This window comes from Schistocerca americana, chromosome X, assembly GCF_021461395.2.
Source record: "Schistocerca americana isolate TAMUIC-IGC-003095 chromosome X, iqSchAmer2.1, whole genome shotgun sequence".
Taxonomy (NCBI): Eukaryota; Metazoa; Arthropoda; class Insecta; order Orthoptera; family Acrididae; genus Schistocerca; species Schistocerca americana.
In genome coordinates, this window is record NC_060130.1 from 639,388,507 (window position 1) to 639,415,352 (window position 26,846).

General features: G+C 41.6%; 2 protein-coding genes across 4 annotated transcripts in view; both read right to left on the reverse strand.

Annotated features, from left to right (window-relative positions):
• The window catches only part of LOC124554956 (WD and tetratricopeptide repeats protein 1-like), a 202,316-nt gene extending 194,398 nt beyond the window's left edge, over positions 1-7,918 (reverse strand). For all 3 annotated transcript variants that reach the window (XM_047128661.1, XM_047128659.1, XM_047128660.1), the window contains exon 1: positions 7,670-7,918. The gene's annotated coding sequence lies outside the window, so the exon portion shown is untranslated. The remainder of the gene's footprint in view (positions 1-7,669) is intronic.
• LOC124556223 (vegetative cell wall protein gp1-like) lies at positions 60-25,862 on the reverse strand. The gene is made up of 3 exons (XM_047130214.1): positions 25,805-25,862; positions 10,377-10,792; positions 60-86 (listed from the first exon to the last, which is right to left on the reverse strand). Exons 1-3 carry the CDS (start codon positions 25,860-25,862, stop codon positions 60-62), a joined length of 501 nt encoding a protein of 166 aa, XP_046986170.1.
• Between the last annotated feature and the right edge of the window lie 984 nt (positions 25,863-26,846).

Consider the following 26,846-nt stretch of genomic DNA (forward strand, 5'->3'; position numbering starts at 1 on the left):
TGTACGCAGTATTAATTAAAACAAGACAACTATATACACTACTGGCAAGACATGTAAGTTCAGATGACAGCATGAAACAGTCTTCTCTGTAAGTCACACATGCAATATTAAACCAGTTACTTATGAGCAGAAATGATAAAATATTTAAAAGTACACTCATATAATCCGTGATTGAGACCTCTAACACTTTCCAGAACAATCTTCAACACATATCAGGCAGCTCTCTTGTAATGCTGATGATATCTGCTAAGCTCGAAATGACAAATCTCACTGTGACGCAGATGGTCGGAGTGAAAGAAAGGAAGCTAAGGGGTTAGTATCCCACTGATGATGTCATTATTGTACAAATATGAACAGAAAAAAGATGGGGAAGTTAATCAATCAGCTGTAGCCTTCTCTAAGTAACCATGCCAGTACTTGGCTCAATTGATTGAAGGATATCACAGAAAACTTAAACCTAGGTTTTGCCAAATATTACTTATCCCCACAGAGCAGTTTCCCACTGTGCAGTGATTATTAATAAAATGGTAATCCAGTCACACTACAGACCTTCCACCAATTCACTTAATGCTTCACACTCTTGTTACCATCTGCAATTTCGCAAATCGAACAACATTTTTTACAGAAAAATCATAAACAGTAATTACATGCAAAATTACACAGTAAATTTACATCAATTTTTAGAATCTTGTTGCCACTTATATCACTCCCCTATACAAACCAGCAGTGTTGTAATTAGTTTGTCATATTGGTCTATAGCAAGTAATTACACATTGAAGCAGTGAAACATTCATACCAATACCACCTGTTTCAGTCTGCTGAAAGTTGAAGATCATGTGGGATATATCGAACATACCGATATCACTCACCAGTTCTGAGGCACAATGTTCTAAAAGTGCATAAAATTTTAATATGTGTAAAATACACTCCACAACAGTAGTTACTGTATTTTCGTGGTATCACATTCAGTAGCTTCACCAACCCACAGTCAACTTTCAGTCTAACCTAGACTACATATCAATGTGTCACTGCAGCTATGATCTCTCATTCACATTCACTGGTTTCACGAACCCACAATGAAACTGTCAACTTTAAAACTAACCTAGATCCCAGGCTATACTACAGTCAACTCTCTCACCACATTCTGCATTACTAAAAAATAACACAGCAGGAAAATAAATATTGCAGTGCTCCACCCTGTCTCAGTTCGTGTAAATACGATGGCATGCATCAAAATATCATTGCATTATAGGCCAAGGACAACATCTAGGTTTGATAGGTTCAGCCACTCAAGAGGAATACTCGATACTAGTCATCGGCTTTGTCCAGTGACATTATGTTCACAGCTACCATGTATTTTCATAGTTTGAGTGTTAGTTGAATATGTCAACAAATGTGGAAGCAAAAAATGTGATTGTGGTGACATGATCCGCAGCTTAGCCCATAGTGCAGGTTAGTTAAAGAGGTGACAGTCTAAGAGTGAGTTGGTGAAGCCAACAAATGTGAAAGCTATTAAACCTGGTTGTGGTGACAGACTGATTTGTAGCTTAGCCTCAGGTTTATGTTAGGTTGGAACATGACAGTTTGGTCTTGATTTGGCGAAGCCAACAAATGTGTTACCAAGTAAACCTTGTTGTGCTGACAGACATATGTAGCTTAGTCAATTTGAAAAAATTGCCACTTACATCACATTATGGTCACCACATTGTTTAAGACTTTTTTGCATGTTTCCTGAGCCCTGCACAAGGCCGCACGTACGGAGACAGAACTCTCGTGAAAGATAAGTAATTTAGGTTGTAATTAATTGTAGTTGAACACTTAACTAATTAAATACATTCTTTGGTGTACTCTTCAAGCTCACCATTAAAAGTTTTTCTCTTATTTGCGTAGTGTTCTAGTAATTGGGAAAAGTTCATTTGTTTACTTACTGCTGCTCAGGCCTAATTTTTCGAGTGTGCGTATTTAGCGTTATACCGCAATTGGAAGTGCATTTGCTGTAGTTCAACTGATTAAATACGTTCATTAGGGTGCTTTTCAAGCTCACCATTAAAAGTTTTTATTTTATTTGTGTATTGTTCCAGTAATCACGAAAAGTTCCTTTTGTTCATATTTCGCGGCTTTGGCTTACATTCCGAGTGCACATACTTGCGTTATACCACAATCTTAAGTGCATTTGGTATAGATTAACTAATTAAATACATTCATTAGTGTGCTCTTCAAGCTTGCCATTAAAGGTTTTCCTTTTATTTGTGTATTCTTCCGCTTGTCGCAAAAAGTTCGTTTTGGTTACATTTGGCTGTTTAGGCCTAATTTTTGATCAAGCATATTTAGTGTTATACCACAAATTAAAGTGCATTTGGTAATAGTTTACTTACATATTAGTTTCCAAAACATATTTAGCGTCCTTTTGCATCTGTATTTAATATATTATCGTTATCTCTTAGTAAATCTCTTAACTAATTTCCAAACTACCATGTATACTAAGTGTGTGAGCTGCAGTAGGAAAGTTAGTTCAGAGGTTTTGTGCAGCTGTTGTGACAGGTGGTTTCATTGGGGAAATTGTAGCGGCATGGGAATTGGGGAAGCAAACGAGACTCTTCCATTCTTTTGCAGGGTTTGCTCAAGAGAGAGGATTATTGCTGAACAGGAGGATTATAGCTAAACAGGAGGAGAAAATTAGAGCCCTTCAGGCTGATTTGGACAGGGCGAGGGAGGAACTGAAGAGGTTAAGGAGGGAGGAGGGCAAACAGCGGTGGGAAGTGGTAGCTAGGAACAGGGGCCACAGAAACAGGACAGTGTCTGACAGTTTCCCAATTGGCACAACCAATAGATTTGCCTTGCTACCACAGTTAAGTAAGGAAGAGGCTCCAGTAAAAGTAGATGTAGTTAAGATGCAACAGAATCTCACTAGGAAACAAACTATTTCAAAAAAGTAGAAAGTAAGAGGAAAGTTCTGTTGCTAAGTAGCAGCCATGGAAGAGGTGTCGGCCAGATTTTGCAGGAAATATTAGGTGATAGGTACCAGGTCACAAACTTTTTCAAGCCAAGTGCAAGTCTTAGCCAAGTGCAAGTCTTAGCCAGGTGGTAGAGGATATAGGTTCCTTGTGCAAGGGATTCACAAAGCAGGATCATGTGATGATAGTGGGTGGAGTGGGAAACAGTATTGATATGGATCAGGGCTACAGTATTGAGTATGACCTGGTGAAAATTGCCTCAGCAATGACCCATACCAATGTTGGGCTGGTGCCTGCTTTCGTGCGGCATGATCAGCCCCAGTTGAACCGCTCAGTCAGGATGGTAAATATGAAGTTGGATCAGTTGCGTAGGGCAGCCACTCTGTCAGACATTGGATTGGTTACTGTCGAGGCTATTGATAGGGGGGATTTCACAAGGCATGGCCTACATCTCAATAGGAAAGGGAAAGGTAAACTGGCAGGGTTGTTAGCGAAATCCATAAGGGGGACACTAGTACTCATGGATGTACATCTTTTTTAGACTAATATCAGTGTCCAATGTGAAATTCAGGCAGGCAGGTGCTAAAGAGGTCCGAAACACAGAAAATTCTCACAACAGGAAAGTAAATAATAATGTTACCATATTTAACCAAAATATTGGTGGACTAAAGAAAAAAGTAAATTTTCACAAAAGTAAAGTAAAAAATAATGTTACCATTTTTCACCAAAATATTCCTAGATGACATTGAATCTGATAATGTAATTGATATACTATGCCTGTCTGAGCATCACATTGTGTCTGATATGGAAAAGGTAAATATCAGTGGTTATAAACTAGGTCCACATATGAGTAGAGAGAATAAGGTGGGAGGAGGAGTTGCCATATATGTCAAAAGTTATCACTGTGTAGAAAGCTTAGATACAAAAAAGTTTTGTCTAGAGCAACATATAGAAGCATGTGCCTGTCAACTTAAACTGAAGGAGGGCTCTTTTATAATTGTAACAGTATATAGATCCCTTTCAGGAAACTTTCATTTATTCCTGGAAAACTTGGATGCCTTGGTGTGCTATCTGTCAGATAGGGGAAAGCATATTATTATTTGTGGGGACTTCAATGTTGATTCACTGAAAGAGTGTAATAGGAAGAATGGCCTGGAAGTCTTGCTCGGTTTTTTTAATTTGACATCTGTCATTAATTTTCCTACTCGGGTACTAAAGGACAGCAGCACATTGATAGATAACACTTTCATAGACCAAGATAAGTTTAAAAACATAAATTCTTGTCCTGTTGAGAATGGCCTTTCTGATCATGCTGCTCAGCTGTTTACAGTATATGACATAGCTCCATTCAGTAATTCAAAACTACCCTCCAAAGTTGTGCGTTCAATTAATGACTCAACAATTAGAAATTTCAGAGAAAATCTTCAACAGTAAGATTGGGATGAGGTGTACAAGGAACCCGATGCTAATTTAAAATATAACATATTTCATGATACACTTGTAAGAGAATTTTAAAACTGTTTCCCCAAGAAAGTAGTTAAATCGAATTATAAGAAACCATGCAAAAAACCTTGGCTTACTAAAGGAATAAAAATATCTTGTAACCACAAAAGGGAACTATATCTAACAACAAGAAAGAGTAATGACCCAGAAACAGCCAAATGTTATAAAAACTACTGTGCTACATTAAGAAAGGTTACTAAAAAGTCCAAAAGCATGTGCATCATGTCTGAGATTAATACCTCTGATAACAAAACCAAAACAATTTGGAATATTATTACAAGGGAGACAGGGGAACCAAGAGTACAGGATGATGGCATCACTATCAAAGCGAATGAAAACTTGATAAACAACAAGCCGGAAGTTTTGAATAATCATTTTTTAAATGTTGTAGACAAAATAGGATCTAATCGTTCATTAGAAGAAGCAAGGCAGTTAATGGAAGAGGCCTTACCCACACCATTTGATACAACTGAAATTCCACCCACCTCTCCTTCTGAAATTAGGAAAATAATAAACTCTCTCAAGAATAAAAGCTCACATGGAATTGATGGCTTTTTCAGAAGGATAATAAAAGCTTGTTCCCAAGAAATAAGCGGGATTCTTAGCCACATATGTAACAGAGCTATGAAGCAGGGTATTTTCCCAGATAGACTGAAGTATGCCATTGTTAAACCATTGCATAAAAAAGGGGATATGTCTGATCTCAAAAACTACCGCCCAATCTCTCTTCTGACTGCCTTATCCAAAATTCTTGAAAAAGTAATGTATTGTAGAGTAGCTTCACACCTTTGTAAAAATAAAGTTTTGACAAAATGTCAGTTTGGTTTCCAGAAGGGTTTTTCAACAGAAAATGCTATATATGATTTCACTAATGAAATATTAAATGCTCTGAGTAACCGGAAATCACCCGTTGGGATTTTTTGTGATCTATCGAAGGCTTTTGATTGTGTAAATCATGGAATACTTCTAGATAAGTTCAAGTACTGTGGTATGAGTGGGACAGTGCTCAAATGGTTTAAATTATACCTAACTGGAAGAGTGCAGAAAGTTGAAATAAACAGTTCATGTAATATGCAAAAAACTGGTGATTTCTCAAACTGGGGAACAATCAAGAATGGGGTGCCGCAAGGTTCGGTCTTGGGTTCTCTGCTGTTCTTAATATATATTAATGACTTGCCATTCTATATTCATGAAGATGCAAAGCTGGTACTTTTTGCCGATGATACAAGTATAGCTATCACACCCAACAGACAAGAATTAACTGGTGAAACTGTAAATGATGTTTTACAGAAAATCATGAAGTGGTTCTCTGCAAATGGGCTCTCATTAAACTTTGACAAAACACAGTATATACAGTTCCACACAGTAAATGGAATGACACCAGTAATAAATATAGACTTTGATCAGAAATCGGTAGCTAAGGTAGAATATTCAAAATTTCTAGGTGTATGCATTGATGAGGGGTTGAACTGGAAAAAACACTGAGGATCTGCTGAAATGTTTGAGTTCAGCTACTCATGCTATTAGGGTCATTGCAAATTTTGGCGATATACATCTGAGTAAATTAGCTTACCATGCCTATTTTCATTCTCTGCTTTCGTATGGCATCATATTCTGGGGTAACTCATCATAGAGTAAAAGTGTTCATTGCACAAAAGCGTGTAGTCAGAATAATTGCTGGAGCTCATCCAAGATCATCCTGCAGAAACTTATTTAAAGAGCTAGAATTCTTCACTGTAGCCTCACAATATATATATTCACTTATGAAATTTGTTATTAACAATCTGAACGAATTCAAAAGTAATAGCAGTGTGCATGGCTACAACACTATGAGAAAGGATGATCTTCACTACTCAAGGTTAAATCTAACTTTGGCTCAGAAGGGGGTAAATTATGCTGCCACAAAAGTCTTTGGTCACTTACCTAATAGCGTCAAAAGTCTGACAGATAGCCATATAGCATTTAAAAGGAAATTAAACGAATTTCTTAACGGCAACTCCTTCTACTCATTAGATGAATTTTTGGATATGGTAAGTGGGTAATTTCCCAAACCCCCCCCCAGAAAAAAAAATAAAAATCATATTGAGTGTCACGTAATATTTTATTTAATGTAATACCTTGTATAGACACCTTTTATTAACCTGACACATTCCACATCATTACGAAGTGTTGTATTCATGTACTAAGGAACAAGTACTAATCTAATCTAACCTATGTCACTAGTAAAGCCAATGGCTAGTGTCAAATATTCCTCTGGTACACCATCATTCTGACTGAGAAATTCTTATCAAACAGAATTGTTTGTCATTCACAATGGACAGACAAGAGCAACTTATCACACTGATATAACTGAGAGCTGCAGATGATCAGTATTTGCTACACATACTATCCGCCGACACGTTAAACAAACAAAGGTAATGTCACATGCAGAAATGGGCAAAAACCTGATATTATGCAAAAATACAATATCAGAAGAGTACTGAGGAAGTGGGATTCGTTCATGGAGGTTGCCTAACAAATACAGGTCTAAAGTAATTCTCCTGTACTGATCACAAATGTAAGACACTTACCGGACAGAACAAACAAATGAGTCGGAGACTGCAATACGTGACCGTAAATGATGTGTGGAAAAACACACACACACACACACACACACACACACACACACACACACACACACACACACACACGTTGCTTTAGACACAATATACATTTCCAAATAATGTACAGCATTATGCCTCGGTTAAAGTTGGTTCGAAATACTGTCAGGAGAACATTGGCCTATGCAATTTCAAACAATACCATACACCATAAACACACATGAAGGGCAGATTTTTTAAAATTTCAGTCTGCTCTTCTCTATCCTGTTTCTGGTGCTACGACAAACTGTAATCAAATTTGCTATAGTCAGAAAGTAGGACTTAGCTGCACTGTCCGTGTACTTAACGAGACGAATCCGACTGACAATTACGAAAAGAATATTGGTTAACGTAACATCAAGTTTCGACTCACTACATCAGGGTCGTTTACCACAACACTCACGAGCGAAGGTGCTTTTTCTGACTTCTGCAGCCCCAGGTTGTAGTTACATTAAATGCTTCTAACGCCCACAAGTAAACAAAGGGTCATATTATTTCCGACGTTTAAATGGTAGAGCACATTCACTATAGCACTGTTAAAAAATGTGTACGCTAATATCTAGACGCACTTACCTGCACTTTTGATACTAATCCACTTAAGAGGTAGTAATGCCTTTCAGTCAGCAGTACTACAATGACGCTTGTATGTTTACATTCACTGCCTAAGAACGCGGAAAAACATTACCACTACCATATTGGATAGCAAGAAAATATTCAACAAAAGTTACTTTTTCAGCACAGCAGCGCTTAACAATATTACCACTTATGTGGCAGTTACTAAACATTGCACTGACATTGACAAACACAGTCTTCGGCATTATGGCAAAGACTCTCCAGTTGCTGCCAGAAGTTTCCTGCACGACGATTCAATTCGATCTTTCTGATCGAATCAGCAACACTTATCCCTGTTTACAACAATTCACAATAATGCACTCGAGAAAGAGTGTAATGTATTGTACGGATTTTCTCATCATGGTACTTTGTAAATAACATGCACATGTGACACAATATTAACGCAGGAGCTTTATTCCATCATTTAGCGTCTAAATCCTTCCAGATACCGCGATTACATTAATTCCGCTAGTTATTACGTAAATTAAAATATTATGGCGTCACTGGTGGTGCTGCAAAGTGGTTTCGCTCATATCTTACTAATAGAAACCAAAGGGTGTCATTATGTAACACTTCAGCAGTAGGCAATCAGTCATCATCTGACTGGGAAAGAAATTACGTGTGGTGCTCCCCAAGGTTCCATACTAGGTCCACTACTTTTTCTTGTGTATATTAATGACCTGTCATCTGTTACATTACCAGATGCCAAGTTTGTCTTATTTGCAGATGATACAAACATTGCAATAAATAGTAAATCAAGTATAAATTTAGAAAGGGCAGCTAATCAAATTTTTACTGACATTGATAAGTGGTTCATAGCCAATTCACTGTCATTAAACTTTGAAAAGACCCACTATACGCAGTTCAGAACATCCAAGATCTTTCCTTCTGGTGTGTGTATAAAATATGATGACATGGAAATAGGAGAAGTTGAGAGTGTAAAACTCTTGGGATTGCAACTTGATAATAAATTCAGTTGGGAGCAACATACTAACAAATTGCTAAAGCACCTAAACAAGTCTGAGTTTGCAATATGAATGATGTCAGACATAGGAGATATAAATATTAAAAAACTGGCACATTATGTTTATTTTCACTCCATTATGTCATATGGTATCATATTTTGGGGTAACTCCACAAACAGAGAAAAAAAGTTTAGAGTGCAGAAGCGTATAATAAGAGTAATGAGTGGTGTAAATTCAAGAACACCATCTTGAAACCTATTCAAAGAATTGGGCATATTAACCACAGCTTCTCAGTATATTTATTACTTAATGAAGTTTGTTGTAAATAATACATCTCTTTTTCCACCTAACTGCTTAGTACACAGTACCAATACTAGGAATACGAACAATATACATAAAGATTTAAAATCACTTACTCTTGCCCAGAAAGAAGTCAAGTATTCAGCAACACATATTTTCATTACCAGCAACCATGAAGAGTCTAGTTTCAGACAAGGTACAATTTAAACATAATTTAAAAGAATTTTTGGTGGCCAACTTCTTCTATTCCATCCATGAGTTTCTCAACATGTGCGGTAGACCATTTTAACGAAAATGTATTACACTTTAATTTTTGGCAATACTTGGTTGTAATAGCCAAGAAACTAGCAAATGTCTGAATGATGGATTTAATGAAAGCAGATGTAAATATTAAACCTGTAAATATTAGAAGTTTAAATTTAATTCATGTACATAATTTTACTGTTTATTGACTGAGGATCATTGAAATTAACGAAACTCAAGTTTCTCTAATTACATTTTTGTAATGTGTTTATCTGACATGTTCCACACCCAGGAGGATTCCCTCTTTTATGGGTCTATGGAATGATTAATTAATCCAATCTAATCAGCAAAACGGATAGAGGTGATGAAGCAGTTAGATGATCAAGACTCTTTCTCGCCTTCTTGGAGATACTACTGTGGTGATTGGCCCAAATTGCGTCCAGGATTTTGTGGCGGCGTTCGTAGGGACAAACAATTCGCTGTAGAAACGGCTTACGAAGTCACTGCCACACTTTTAATAGCGGGCCGACCGGTCCGCTGGAACAGTGAACAGAAAGATGAAAACCCAAACACTCTGATTAAATAAAAGTCGGTACTTATCTTTATTAACGAAGATAAAGCAACACAGTAGTGAACTCCGTGTCTACAGAAATCTGTCTAGTTCGAGACGGAGCGGCTAGGTCAGCGTCGGCTGACGACAAACAACAACTCTGCTGCGATGAACACACAACTGACTAGCAAGTACACAATTCGGTGGCGAGTATACAACTGAGCGGCGAATACAGAACTGTCCTAGTGCTCGCGACTCCAGCGCTTAAGAACCCAGAAGCCAGCGGTGGCGCGCGCAGACTTGCGGCGATTTCCTGTCTCGCTGGCGCTGCTTATGCGGACGGCGTCCGGACTTTGATGCTGCCAGCCTTTTGGCAGCGGGCTCGGGTGGCATTACTGGCTAGGATATAACACTCCTCCCCCCCAAATCGCCGCACCGTCGTTGAATAATGACGTGGCGAGCGTCGACGGCGGGGGAGGGGTCTGGCCGCAGGCGTAGCAGAAGAGACCGGGGCGGAGACTGTTGTCGGTGGCAGTCCCCGGTCCGCACCCCAGCATTGGCTGCGCGGGGCCTCGGGAAACACCGACTGAAAACCGAGGTCAGGGTGCACGCCTGTGACCACGGGCGCAGCTTCTGGTACTGGACGCGACGAGGCGTCGGGACCCACGAAGAGAGGCAGCGTCCCCTGACGCCGCGTCGACGGCTGCTGAGTGGGCGCCGGACAAGGCGCTGCGGGGTCAGACTCCTTGGGGGTGCCCAAGGAAAGCGGCTGCAGGACAGGCTGCACAGCCACCGCTTGGGAAGGTGGCCCGGCTGAGGGGTCGACGTCCATCAGCTCCGAAGGCGGTGGCGACTGAAGAGGGACCGCAGGCGCTGGAGCGACCACCTGGGGCGCTCCCGGATGAAGCTGCGCGGGAGGCAGCAACGGGACGGGCTGTCGGCGTGGTAGCGGCGACGGCTGCTGCTGCTGCCCTGGGGGTGGCAGCGAAGTCGGAAGACGTGGCTGGAACCCGCCGCGGACCAAATCTGTGGACAAAGAACGAGCGGCAGAATCCGGGCGGCCAGCGCGGCGCAACTGGTTCTGATGCCTCCTGTGCACCCCAGTAGCACCTTGAACAGTATAAAAACCGCGACCCTGGACACTTATCACGGTACCACGTTCCCAACGACGGCGACCGTGATAAACTCTGAAAAAAACGGCGTCGTTGCGCTGAAAACGCGTGCGATGCTCAGAAGCGGCGGATCGATCCGGGGGGTGCAACAACCGTAGTAGGGTGCGATGACGACGGCCGTGGAGAAGCTCCGCAGGCGAAGGGCCGTCGCGTGGTGTGGTCCGGTACGACGACAGGAACGTGATGAGGGCCTGCTGACGAGAGTGCGTAGCACGAAGGCGGTCCATATGATCCTTGAATGTGCGTACAAAACGTTCCGCTGCACCATTCGATTGAGGGTGGAACGGCGGAGTAAGAACATGGCGAATGCCATTGGCAGAACAAAAACTTTCAAATTCAGCAGAGGTAAATTGTGGACCATTGTCAGACACTAAAACTTCTGGAAGACCCTCAATACAAAAAACTGAAGTCAACGCCTGTATAGTTTGTGCAGACGTTGTAGACTGCATGGGCACAACAAACGGAAAATTACTAAATGCATCTATCACGATGAGCCAACGAGAATTCCAATATGGACCAGCGAAATCAATATGTACTCGCTGCCAGGGACCGGCAGGGCGTGCCCACTCAAAATAGCGTTGAGGCGGAGCAGCTTGGTGTTCGGCACACGTCGAACAATCTGTAGACATCTGCATAATCTGCTTATCAATGCCGATCCATGTACAATGACGGCGGGCAAGCTGCTTGGTGCGGACCACTCCCCAATGACCTTGATGCAACAAGGCAAGGACCTTGGATTGGAGCACTTGGGGAACCACGACACGAAGCTGGTCATTCTCAGTGCGTAACAGCAAAACTCCGTGCGAAACAGACAACAGATGACGTTGCGGATAATAGCGACGAACCACAGGATCCGGATATGTCCTTTGCCTTGGACGGCCAACCACGTTGAACAAAACGTAATAGTAAACTCAGATGAGGATCCGTAGCTGTCTCACGTGCCACCTGACGATAATCAATCGGAAAATCCCGGAGGGATTGATGCTCATCGGCGTCAATCTGATGGCAAGAGTCGTCAGAGGAATCGAAGACATCATCCGCAGCAATCGGCAATCTAGAAAGCGCGTCAGCGTTTGCATGCTGAGCGGTAGGGCGATACAGTATCTCATACTGGTATTGTGATAACAAAAGAGCCCAACGTTGTAGTCTCTGAGCTGTCCGCTGAGGAACTGGTTTAGACGGATGAAACAGTGACGTCAGCGGCTTGTGATCTGTTACTAAATAGAATGCTCTACCATAGAGGTAATGATGGAATTTTGTGACACCGAACACAATAGCCAACGCTTCCTTGTCCAATTGGCTATAATTACACTGAACTTTGTTTAGCAATTTAGATGCGAACGCAATAGGACGTTAGGTGTTACCAACTCGGTGAGACAACACAGCACCGAGGCCGAAAGAAGAGGCATCACAAGCTAACACCAGAGGCTTGTTAGGGCCGTAATGGACCAGACAACGATCATTCAATAAAGCCTCTTTAAGCTGCTGAAAGGCTGATTGGCAATCAGCTGACCACACAAACGGAACATTCTTACGGCGGAGACGATGCAACGGTGCAGCAATCTGTGATGCATTAGGTATAAACCTAATATAATATGTCAATTTGCCAAGAACTGCTTGCAATTCATGCAGATTGCGAGGGGCGGGCAAATCACGAATAGCTGCTAAATGTGACTGGGAGGGATGAATGCCTTGAGCATTAATAACATGTCCCAGATACTCCAGCTCCGTAAGGAAAAATGAACATTTATCGATGTTGCAACGTAGGCCTGCCTGAGACAACACTTTAAACAAACACTCCAAATTACGGAAATGTTCAGCAGGCGTCCGACCGGACACAACAATATCGTCTAAATAGTTGCAACACGATGGCACATTAGCCAGAAGTTGTGACAAAAAAACGCTGAAAAACAGCTGGAGCTGACGCACAACCAAAAGGCAAACGCAGAAAACGGAACAACCCCAACGACGTGTTTATGACAAAATACTGTTGGGATTGCTCGTCGAGGGGCAATTGCAAATATGCTTCAAGGAGATCAATTTTGGAAAAGAAACGAGCTTCCCCTAACTTATCCATCAGCTCGTCCGGTCTAGGCAAAGGAAAAGAATCAATGACAGTCTGAGGATTAACTGTCGACTTAAAATCAGCACACAAACGTAACTTGCCAGACGGTTTCTTTATAATAACTAAGGGAGAAGCCCACTGGCTCGCTGAAACGGGTTGAATAACACCGTTGTTTTGCCAACGACGAAGTTCATCTGCTACAGGTGCCCGGAGGGCGTGAGGCACTGGACGAGCACGAAAAAATCGAGGCTGAGCATTATCTTCTAACGTAATATGAGCGGCAAAGTTCGCAGCACAACCTAGTTCGTCTTTAAATATGTCACTGTACTGTTTACACAAATCGGTTATGCTGTCTTGAGGAACAACAACAGAATTAATTTGCAACACATTGTCTTGGATAGACAGGCCAAACAAGTCAAAACAGTCTAATCCGAAAATATTTACACTGTCTGTAGCGCGGAGCACTGTGAATGAAACTGTTTTTGTATTGCCACGGAATGTGGCTGGCACGCTACATACACCTAACACAGGAATTTGTTCTCCACTATAAGTAGCCAAAGAATGTTTTGCCGCCGAAAGTTTAGGGCGGCCGATAGCCGCATACGTAGCACTATTTATGAGAGTCACAGACGCACCAGTGTCTAATTGAAAATTGAAGGTCTTATCCTGGATGCGTAGCTTCACAAATAGTTTATTACACTGTCTCTGGATCGGTGCAGTGGAGGCGGAAGACACAAAATCAGCGCGTTTAGCGCGTGTTCGCTGCTTACGACAACTCGTGGGTTGGGCGGGTGGAACAACAACTCCCGCGTCACTTGCAGTCTGTACATTACGTTTTACAGCGTTTGGATTACGCTTGGGTCGCATAGCAGAGGGCTGGGTGGGTGGCTTATTGCGAACAAGTTTATTACCCACACGAACCGTGGAAGAGTCTTTAAACGCGACCTTCTGGGCGGGCTGGCTTTGAAGAACATGAATATCCATGGGCTGGGCAGCACTAGAATTGTTCTTGCGTTTACGCAAACAAACAGTCTGGATGTGTCCTTTCCTTTGACAAAAGTGACAAACCGCGTTTCTTAACGGGCAACGTTCACGAGGATGAGCAAGAACACACTTAGGGCAAGACTTAACTCTATCATTTTGCACACGCAGCTGACGAATGTGTTTAACATGACGCGGCCGGCTAATGTTTACAGTCTGACTCTGCCGGTGGGGCCGCGGGCGTGACATAACTTGCTTAGCACAGGCAATTTGAGAAATACACGGCTGATCTAACTCACACTCAGCATAGTCAGAAGTATCTTGGGCTTCAATGATGTTCATCACAGTCTCTAATGACGGGTCAGGCAACTTTAAGATAGCAGCACGAATACGAGAATCTGCAATGTTTTGAGTAATAGCGTCTCGTAACATGACATCACTGTAGGAAGCTCCACACACACAATTAAATCGGCACTGACGGGTGAGGCCCCGTAAATCTGTTAACCACTGTTTATTAGATTGATGTGGCAGTTTCTTTAATCTGAAGAACTTGAATCTGGCTGCTGCCACATGAACTCGCGACTCGAAATACTCAGCAAGCTTGTTAACAACAACGTCATAGTCTAAAGCTTCTGGCTTGGATTCCTGGAACAACTTACAAAGTAGTCGATAGACTTCCACGCCTGCAGTGGAAATTAAATAAAGCTGCCGCTCAGTACCCGTGATTTTGTAGACTGTCATGTGCGCCTGCAACTGCGCGAAATATTCTCGCCATTCTTCTCGTGATGTATCAAAAGCACGGAAAGGTGGTGCTGCCTGTGCTTGTTCCTTTTGTGTTGGAGGATTAGCCGCTTGTTTGGCGATTGCGTCCACCAGACTTTGTATTTGCTGACTCTGTAACAAGATCAACTGTTGTAATTCGGCAGACATAGTGAACACAAATTAAACCAGCCCCCAAAATTTTATCGCTATAATTAGTATAACCAGAAACAAGTTGAACCAGCCCTGCACACGAGTTTGGAAGTCCTCGTCGCCAGTTTTGTGGCGGCGTTCGTAGGGACAAACAATTCGCTGTAGAAACGGCTTACGAAGTCACTGCCACACTTTTAATAGCGGGCCGACCGGTCCGCTGGAACAGTGAACAGAAAGATGAAAACCCAAACACTCTGATTAAATAAAAGTCGGTACTTATCTTTATTAACGAAGATACAGCAACACAGTAGTGAACTCCGTGTCTACAGAAATCTGTCTAGTTCGAGACGGAGCGGCTAGGTCAGCGTCGGCTGACGACAAACAACAACTCTGCTGCGATGAACACACAACTGACTAGCAAGTACACAATTCGGTGGCGAGTATACAACTGAGCGGCGAATACAGAACTGTCCTAGTGCTCGCGACTCCAGCGCTTAAGAACCCAGAAGCCAGCAGTGGCGCGCGCAGACTTGCGGCGATTTCCTGTCTCGCTGGCGCTGCTTATGCGGACGGCGTCCGGACTTTGATGCTGCCAACCTTTTGGCAGCGGGCTCGGGTGGCATTACTGGCTAGGATATAACACAGGATATAAAAGAAATAACAATGGAACAATGCACAGGAGTAAGTGATATGGTCTAGAATGATATATTGATTTTTTTTGTCCTATTTGACTACATTATTTACAGAGTATGTATTTGTAATATAGAAGAGATCAGCTTAATGTCTTAAAACATTTAATCTAAAAGTTACAATTTAAAACAAAAATTGACAAATATGCTAGTAAGTTTATACATACATTTAACTCTTTAAATCAGGTAACTACAGTACAGATAAATAAAAACGTATATACTTACAATAATTTAAATGTGACTGTAGCTTTATACTTAAAAATAAATATTATTTTCACATAGGTTATTACAATACTTACATCAGGACAATAGATCGTTCCAAATTATTGACATATATGGCCTCTATATTGTAAAATTCTTTTTGCACCAAATAATTGCTTAAAAGTTTTTGGAATTTCTTCTCAGTCTAACTGTCAATACATTATTACTTTGAGTTACTTAGTTACCGGTAGTTATTTGCATGTCCTGTGCATCGACTTTGCCGCAAAGAGTGAGCAAACCTATCACTGAATACATAGAAAGTGTATTTCCCGCATTCAGCATGCTTACAGCCGTTTTCTCTTCTTCTGATTTTGTTCTTGTGAGAGCACAAATAAATGTAATCTGTTAAACAACTTAGCAGTCATTTTATGAGGATAATACATGATAAAAGTCATGGGATAGCGACAGCACGTACACAGATGGCGATAGTACCACACACACGGGCGAAACTTTGAACGAAGAATGGTAGCTGGAGCTAGAACCATGGGACATTTCATTTCGGAAATCATTACGGAATTAATTATTCCGAAATGTACAGTGTCAAAAGTGTGTCAAGATTACCAAATTTCAGGCATTACCTCTCACCACGGACAACGCAGTGGCCGACGACCTTCAGTTAACGACCAACAGCAGCGGCGTTTGCATAGAGTTGTCAGTGCTATCAAACAATCAACACTGGGTGAAATAACCGCAGATACTAATACGGGACATACGAAGAATATATCCGTTAGGATAGTGCGGCGATATTTAGCCATAATGGACTATGCCAACAGGTGAACGACGCGAGTGCCCTAATATTTTGTCCAGAATTCCACAATATTTCTGATTTCAATCATGCGTCTTGGCATGGAATCTATGACGCGTTGGACGTAATTGCCAGAGGAAGCAACTTCCTCCCAGGCTTCAAGAACGCAGTCCCTAAGGGCGTCAGCTATAACCAGTTGGTTTTGTAGCCAGTTCTCTGACCGTGTTTGTGCTACTTCTGTCCTCATCTTTTCCAATGAGTTCATATCAGCAGCCCGTGGTGGCCAGTCCATGATGTTAATGTCCATATTGGACAGCTGCTGCTGAACGATTGCAGACGCACAGGCGAATGATTTTCCCGTAGCGTGAATTCTCCTTCACTATATAGCATTCGTTTTAAAGGCAGCACCACGTTCGTCAGTATGTGGGACACTACCTGCTATCAAGGGTTTCCTCAATTCTATGAAGCATTCCTGGTCCTCTCGCTGAAATCCAACCCCAGAAGGAAACCGACAGCCAGCCACTTCTTCTCATAGTCGCTACAAGTTCTTCGCCCCGTCTTGTCCCTCGTGACCAGTAAACAACTCCTGAGCTGTCGTTGCTCGTGGAAAACACCTCCTCATCTGTGAAAAGTACGTTTCTCCACGCCGCATTCAGGTGCAGCTCCGCAGGTGTCTGCCAGTATAACACATTTTCCTTGCTGAGTTCCTGTTTTACAGAGGATTTGCGTAAGTGCAGTCCAACTACGCTCAGCCTTCGGCGAACTGTGTCACTGAAACCGGCGAAGTAAGTCTCTCGCCGCAACTGCTTCGCGTTTATTAAGGGAAACTGTCGGCTCTTACGCACAAGCTCTGTGTCGTCCTACTGTGTGCTCAGTCTCTTCCTGTCTGAACCAGGAATTCTGCTGGTAGTGCCTCTTTCAATATAATTCTTCCACCAGCTCTCTGCAGTAGTGGGTGGCACGCTACATCTCCTGCCTGCATCTCTAATCAAAAATTTTGCCTTCTTTAGTCAAAGTGAAGACTGTCTCGAACTGAGCGCTCCCATTGAGCCACTGAAACTGACTGCCCGCATTGTTGCTTATGCTTGCCACTCTAATGCTGATGCTTGGGGAGGAAGAAAACAGACTTACGGCATTAAGTCTGCCTGTGAACCTACGTGACTCCAGCCACAGGGGCCCGCATACGCCAAGACAAGGACTTTTTTTCATGGGTCATCGGTTTGAATCCCACCCATGACAGGGACGATTTTGTCTTGAGTTTATGTTCATCTACACATACCTGTGTGTGTCCCTGAATAAAAATGTTTGAAGTAGCTCTTTAAAATTTGCTTGAATGCCAGCTCGTATTTGGTCCAAGGTTGAACCACTGTAGCACACATTTGTCCGACATCAAATTCGTAAGCAAAAGGAAAAAGAATCAGGTATACTGGAAATAGCTACAGCAGACATATATGTAATGTATGTCAAGTCGTTGTTGATTTGTTCTGAATACAATGCGTGTATTGGGTCCAGAGATTGAGTCTAGGGGTAGTCTTTTAATATTTCTAGATTCCCTCCATCACATTGGTCGATATTTAATCCAAAGTTCCCAATACTCAGACAACTTCCATTCCCACAGACATCCTTGGGATGAATGTGCATTGCTCTAACAATAGACATTACTGACACTTAATAGTTATTGTGTGAATGTGAGATACCTAAAGAATCGAGAACATGCCAGATATGTGACACATGTGATGGTAAGTCGATTCATCCGCATACTGCAGATGTTTGCTGAATCTCGTGCAGCTTCAGCTAGGCTTACATTGTAGGACAGGCTATGTGGCCGAAGAAAATTGTAATTTAAACGCCTTCGACAGCATCAGCATGACAAGAGAGATAATTGAACATCAGATCGATATGCTATGTCTGACGTAAGTCATAAACACCTTTGCCAACACCTCACAGTCATCCATTCACAATTAGCACCATGAGCATATTACAGTTAAGCAGAGGTCAACAGTTCCAGTTGAGTCCAGGACATGAGTAGTGACATAGAGTGGTGTATTCGTTTGTTTATCTACGTTTATTTGTTATGTTTATTACTAGCAATTAGAGTTCTGCTATTGTTCAAAGGCATGTTTGTCATGATGGTCCATCACAAGATTGCAACTCATCTCGTTGAATTGAATTGAATTGAATTGTTGTTCCTTTTCAGGACAGTTAATCTGTTATTAATTTGTTTGCAAATAATCGCAGGGCCATCCATATGACATGCAGTGTGCCGGTGTTCGTGTTCAAGACATAAATCGTGTATGACGAAAACCTGCATTAGGCTCTATACTCCGTCGAGATATTGGAGATATTTTTGCCATAGAAAAGTTTGTCCAACTGCTTTTCACAGCGTTGACATTGTACTGGATCGTACACAAGCATGGTAATGGAAAGTGAAATAATAGTTCAGTACATGTGATGGATGAGATTCCTTGGTATATAATCGACCACTGTGATGTAACATTTCACTCAACTAGGCCAGCGTCTGGAAGATGGAGCGAATCAAGAGTTTTACTGTTTTCATTCTTTATCACAATGCTTTGTTTGTGTTCAACGAACTATTCTGAGCACTTATGTCACAACTCGAGATGCCAACGTCTGAGTTCAAACTTCTCTGAAAGCTTTTAATCGTTGATAGTACTTAACAGACTTAACAGATTAAAGTTAATATTTTCTGACAATTAGGTGATCCAGTAATGTTGTGTTATTGATTTGATAGTGTCGCACATTTATGAGAGCTTTATTGGTTGTATGTAGGTGGATAAACACTTGTTACATACAGTGTGACAATTATTGAACTATATGAAATAAAATCGTCATAACTTCTAAACGGTTTGCGTTGTTGTTGTTGTTGTGGTCTTCAGTCCTGAGACTGGTTTGATGCAGCTCTCCACGCTACTCTATCCTGTGCAAGCTTCTTCATCTCCCAGTACCTACTGCAACCTACATCCTTCTGAATCTGCTTAGTGTATTCATCTCTTGGTCTCCCTCTACGGTTTTTACCCTCCACACTGACCTCCAATACTAAATGGGTGATCCCTTGATGCCTCAGAACATGTCCTACCAACCGATCCCTTCTTCTAGTCAAGTTGTGCCACAAACTTCTCTTCTCCCCAATCGTATTCAGTACCTCCTCATTAGTTATGTGATCTACCCATCTAACCTTCAGCATTTTTCTGTAGCACCACATTTCGAAAGCTTCTATTCTCTTCTTGTCCAAACTATTTATCGTCCATGTTTCACATCCATACATGGCTACACTCCATACAAATACTTTCAGAAACGACTTCCTCACACTTACATCAATACTCGATGTTAACAAATTTCTCTTGTTCAGAAACGCTTTCCTTGCCATTGCCAGTCTACATTTTATATCCTCTCTACTTCGACTGTCATCAGTTATTTTGCTCCCCAAATAGCAAAACTCCTTTACTACTTTAAGTGATTCATTTCCTAATCTAATTCCCTCAGCATCACCCGACTTAATTTGACTACATTCCATTATCTTCGTTTTGCTTTTGTTGATGTTCATCTTATATCCTCCCTTCAAGAGACTATCCATTCCATTCAACTGCTCTTCCAAATCCTTTGCTGTCTCTGACAGAATTACAATGTCATCGGCAAACCTCAAAGTTTTTATTTCTTCTCCATGGATTTTAATACCTACTCCGAATTTTTCTTTTGTTTCCTTCACTGCTTGCTCAATATACAGATTGAATAACATCGGGGAGAGGCTACAACTCTGTCTCACTCCCTTCCCAACCACTGCATCCCTTTCATGCCCCTCGATTCTTATAACTGCCATCTGGTTTCTGTAGAAATTGTAAATAGCCTTTCGCTCCCTGTATTTTACCCCTGCCACCTTCAGAATTTTAAAGAGAGTATTCCAGTCAACATTGTCAAAAGCTTTTTTTAAGTTTACAAATGCTAGAAACGTAGGTTTGCCTTTCCTTAATCTATCTTCTAAGATAAGTTGTAGGGTCAGTATTGCCTCATGTGTTCCAATATTTCTACAGAATCCAAACTGATCTTCCCCAAGGTCGGCTTCTACTAGTTTTTCCATTGGTCTGTAAAGAATTTGCGTTAGTATTTTGCAGCTGTGGCTTATTAAACTGATTGTTCGGTAATTTTCACATCTGTCAACACCTGCTTTCTTTGGGATTGGAATTATTATATTCTTCTTGAAGTCTGAGGGAATTTCCCCTGTCTCATACATCTTGCTCACCAGATGGTAGAGTTTTGCCAGGACTGGCTCTATCAAGGCTGTCAGTAGTTCTAATGGAATGTTGTCTACTCCCGGGGCCTTGTTTCGACTCAGGTATTTCAGTGCTCTGTCAAACTCTTCACGCAGTATCGTATCTCCCATTTCATCTTCATCTACATCCTCTCCTATTTCCATGATATTGTCCTCAAGTACATCGCCCTTGTATAGACCCTCTATATACTCCTTCCACCTTTCTGCTTTCCCTTCTTCGCTTAGAACTGGGTTTCCATCTGAGCTCTTGATATTCATGCAAGTGGTTCTCTTATCTCCAAAGGTCTCTTTAATTTTCCTGTTTGCTGTATCTATCTTACTCCTAGTGAGATAAGCCTCTACATCCTTACATTTGTCCTGTAGCCATCCCTGCTTAGCCATTTTGCACTTCCTGTCTATCTCATTTTTGAGACGTTTGTATTCCTTTTTGCCTGCTTCATTTACTGCATTTTTATATTTTCTCCTTTCATCAATTAAATTCAATATTTCTTCTGTTACCCAAGGATTTATACTAGCCCTCGTCTTTTTACCTACTTGATGCTCTGCTGCCTTCACTACTTCATCCCTCAGAGCTACCCATTCTTTATCTACTGTATTTCTTTCCCCCATTCTTGTCAATTGTTCCTTTATGCTCTCCCTGAAACTCTGTACAACCTCTGGCTTAGTCAATTTATCCAGGTCCCATCTCCTTAAATTCCTACCTTTTTGCAGTTTCTTCTGTTTCTGTCTACAGTTCATAACCAATAGATTGTGGTCAGAGTCCACATCTGCTCCTGGAAATGTCCTACAATTTAAAACGTGGTTCCTAAATCTCTGTCTTACCATTATATAATCTATCTGAAACCTGTCAGTATCTCCAGGCTTCTTCCATGTATACAGCCTTCTTTTATGATTCTTGAACGAAGTGTTTGCTATGATTAAGTTGTGCTCTGTGCAAAATTCTACCAGGTGGTTTCCTCTTTCATTTCTTAGCCCCAGTCCATATTCACCTACTATGTTTCCTTCTCTCCCTTTTCCTACTACCGAATTCCAGTCACCCATGACTATTAAATTTTCGCCTCCCTTCACTATATGAATAATTTCTTTGATTTCATCATACATTTCTTCAATTTCTTCGTCATCTGCAGAGCTAGTTGGCATATAAACTTGTACTACTGTAGCAGGCGTGGGCTTAGTGTCTATCTTGGCCACAATAATGCGTTCACTATGCTGTTCGTAGTAGCTTTCCCGCACTCCTATTTTTTATTCATTATTAAACCTACTCCTGCATTACCCATATTTGATTTTGTATTTATAATCCTGTATTCGCCTGACCAAAAGTCTTGTTCCTCCTGCCACCGAACTTCGCTAATTCCCACTATATCTAACTGTAACCTATCCATTTCCATTTCTAAATTTTCTAACCTACCTGTCCGATTAAGTGATCTGACATTCCACTCTCCGATCCGTAGAACGCCAGTTTTGTTTCTCCTGATGACGACCTCTCTCGAGTAGTCCCCGCCCAGAGATCCGAATGGGGGACTATTTTACCTCCAGAATATTTTACCCAAGAGGACGCCATCATCATTTAACCATACAGTAATGCTGCATGCCCTCGGGAAAAATTACGGCCATAGTTTCCCCTTGCTTTCAGCCGTTCGCAGTACCAGCACAGCAAAGCCGTTTTGGTTAGTGTTACAAGGCCAGATCAGTCAATCATCCAGACTGTTGCCCCTGCAACTAGTGAAAAGGCTGCTGCCCCTCTTCAGGAACCCTGCGTTTGTCTGGCCTCTCAACAGATACCCCTCTGTTGTGGTTGCACCTACGGTACGGCTATCTGTATCGCTGAGGCACGCAAGCCTCCCCATCAATGGCAAGGTGCATGGTTCACGGGGGGAGGACGGTTTGCGTTAGGACGTTCAAACTGCACGGTTGGGCGCGGGTCATGATGGGAATTAGTATGAGCATACTAGTTTAGTTTAGCGACGAAGCCCGCTTTCATTTGGATGGGTTCGTCAATGAGCAAAATTGGCGCATTTGGGGGACTGAGAATCCGCTTTTCGCGATCGAGAAGTCCCTTCATCCTCAACAGGTGACTGTGTGATGTGTAATGTCCAGGCACGGAATAATCGGTTCGATATTCCTTGATGGCACGGTGACTATGGAACGGTAAGTGATGGTTTTGGATGATGATTTCAGCCCAGTTATCCAGAGTGACCCTGATTTCGACAAAATGGGGTTCGTACAAGACCGAACTCGACCTCATCGAAGCAGGAGAGTATCTAATATCCTCTGCGGACCGCATTCTGACTCTGGGGTACCCAGAGGCCACTGGCATAGGCCTCGTTTCGCCTCTATATTCTCCGGATCTGAATATATGCAACTCCTCTTTGTGGGACTATGTTAAAGACAATTTGTACAAGAATAACCCAAAAACCATTGCTGAGCTGAAAAAACCATTCTGGAGATCATCGACAGCATCGATGTTCCAACACGTCAGCGGGTGATGCTGAATTTCGGCATTCGTCTGCACCACATCATCGCCATTAATGGCAGGCATATCGAACATGTCATAACCCAAATCCGAATACCTGTATTGACGTTTTCATGCTGAATAAAGTGGGTACACGCCATATTTTGTAACTATTTTATGTTCTTTTCATACATTTCAATAATTGTCACCCTGTACTTACTTCGTCGAAGAACTCTGTCTTTAATTTAATAGAAAATTCTAACCACTGCTTTAAGCAGTTTTGGATATTGACCATTAGGTGCAGCTGTATTAATTTATAACATTTCTTACGCTGAATTGGTAATGGCTTCACGTTCCGTTCCCCTTTTTAAGAATAGCTCTCCAAAATTGCTTTTGTGTATCAGTATTTTCTCTGTCATAAGACACCACATCTTTCGCGACTTCAGCTACCTTAAGAAAACTATTTGAATTATAGCGATGCCGATATGCAGTAAGACTAGCTATTTCATTTCTCTCACACTATGTTTCATAATTTGGGTAAACATTGTCCGAAATATTGCCATCTCTTTCTGTGTAGTGAATTCACACAAACGATAAAAAGAAAATGAATCTGGGTTTTCAGGTTACTACTCCATCATTATGTCCATAACCCCACGATGAACAGAAGTGAGAGTAGTCTCTCTGAACACATGACTCCATATACTCGTATAATGTAATTTTGTGGTTTTAATCTTCATTCCAAACTTGCAAAATTATAATTACAGTTTCAAAAGATGAATACGGGCGGCTATATAAACTAGAAATCTTGTTGGTAAAACTGGTCTTCCATTCCTGTTAGTTAGCCTGAATGGGTAAATAGTAAGCACTTACACTTACATTCTGAGACGTTTTATAACAACTGTGCTGAATATTTATCGGCATCCATATTCTGTCACTGCGATTCGAACATTCAGTCAGGTTCATTATCTGTATCGTAAATTAAAAAATCATTATCATATGTGGCATAGGTGATTACAGAGCGGACGTTGGAAATCTCGCATTTACTGAACCATTGACTCATTTCGTCTACCTGAAGTCACGCCGCGGCCCGGTTTTTATGCCGCTATTGCCAAATGAGCAATTTTTCAGCCTTTTGTTTACTGTGACTCTTTTTTTTTTTTTTTTTTTTTTTTTTTGGAAGTTGAGTGTACATTGCAGTCCCTGAACTTCTGACTGAAGAATTTTTAGGTGGATTATGGTTTTAGGAACTCCCAGACAACATTAACACTGTCATTATGGCACAATCAAACTTACTGTTGCTTGTCTCTGCAATAAAGACAGACACCACCGCAAACAATTTAATTGTAGTTTCTGTGCAAAAATCAACAACAGCAAAGATACATGCCCCCAAATGTGCATGGTTATGGAAGGTAACGTCACTGCTCAGACAACATGCATAAATACTTACCATCAGCACACGTTGACCAAACCCACCATCGAGTAGGTGTCAGCACAAGTGGCAACACTCAACGTGCTTGTAGCTACACGTCAACAGCAGTTATGAAGTCACAGAAAGAAATGGAATGATGCCACCCCACAACACTTCTCAGAGCAATGGTGCTGGAACCACAGGCATTTTGGCAACTCTGTCTGTCATTGTACTCATCCCTGTAACTACCTGAACTTCAAAGATGGGGTTAAAGGGCTGTAATCTCCATCTGCAATATTATAGGCACCTACATCAGATTGTGCTATTTACATGAGAAAATGCCACGCTGTTTAGAGTCAACAATCACACCGATTATTCATACAGGACCAATCACTTTGTGAAGAGTTTCTGATTGACGTGGGTTCAGAGGTCGTTGTCTATCCAAAAATGTCAGCAATGCAACATGTGCCTACTGTGTCCAACAACTCCAGAATTCGTAGCTACAGCGTAAAGCAGTTAGCGCTACACCTGGATTCAAACTTACCTTCCACACGACATGGACTTTTGTGGTTGCAGACGTGTCTGAGCCTATAATTGGAGCAGACGTTTTACGTAATTATCGACTTATGCGTGGCGATTGGTGCCATGACCCACAGAAAGGATATTGCCTACTGCGTCTTCCGCATCTAGTCAAGTGCAGTGCGATGTAACCGTCGCTTTCCACCTGAAGATCTTCGGCTCATCTACTACGTCATTGGAATGGTGCTATTTTGAAACGGTGTCTAGCACACACACGTGCATCATGCAAGAAGAACCCCCCCCCCCCCCCCCCGAGTCGTAATGATTCGTATACAGTAAGTAATATCAAAGCACTGTCTGAGGAACGACTTTTTTGTAATGTGCTTCAAGACTTCCCAGCGCTCACCAAACCTGCCATTGCTACCAAGAAATGCATAAATACTATTCAATGCCATATCTGCATGGCACAAGGGCTACCCATCACTTTCCACACACGGTGTCTGCCTCTAGTGAAGCTAATTGCGTTGTTAACAGAGTTCGACTGACTTCTGAAAGCAGATATTGTGATCAGGTCTGATAGTCCGTGGGTCTCTGGAATCCACATGGCCCATAAAAAAGATAATTCATGGAGAGTGGGGAGACTAAAGGGCACTCAGTGATCGCATAATCCCAGACTGCTGTCCCGTACCCAAAGTGATTGATTTTAACGGTAACATTAGCGATGCTGAAATATTCGACGTGGCAGACTGCATCAAGGCGTTTTCTCAAATTCCCATGGCTCTATCTGAATAAAAAACAGCAGTGATCACACCATTTGGTTTGCTTGTGCTTGAGTACAATTTTATGTCATTTAGACATAGAAACGACACTTGAACTTGTCAATGTTTTGGGCACAAGGTGCTTCGAGAATTACCATTCGTGTTTTGCTAAATGGATGATATTCTCTACTTCAGTAGAACAGCATGTCGAACATTTGTGGCAGCTTTTCCTCCACCTACAAGAGCGCGGTATAATTATAAATGAAATGAAGTGCACATTAGGAAAACTTGAGGTTGAATTCGTGGGCCTGTCACCATTGTCCAAGCTGGTTGAAACAGTACAACAGAAGTCCCTTCCCACAACCTACAAGAGGCTGAATTTTCTCATTTTAAGGATACTGAAGGAGCGAACTGTTTTATTTGCTAAAAACATTCGACAGTCTAGGTCACATAAAATGTTTCTTTATTTAAGACACCTGGCTTCGACTGACTTCACTGTTATGTTCAGATCTTGAAAACTATTTTGTTGTGAAACACACTCATTTTACGTTGGATCTCACACAAGGTTTTTATGTGGATATAAATTAGCACATTATAAATTGTCTGTCATAACTAAAATGTAGCGAGTAACTACCAAGGAATGAAAAAAAACCTTGTCATTAGATTTTGTAACAAATTTTATTTTTGAAAATTTTGGTTCTGCACCTTTCCTCAATGGAACCACGTTTCCTGACCTCTATAAACGGAGTAGCCGTTTCAAAATGGTCGCTTACAGCGTGGTTACTCTGGGTAGATTGCATTCTTTGGTACTACTTAATCTAGTTACTAAG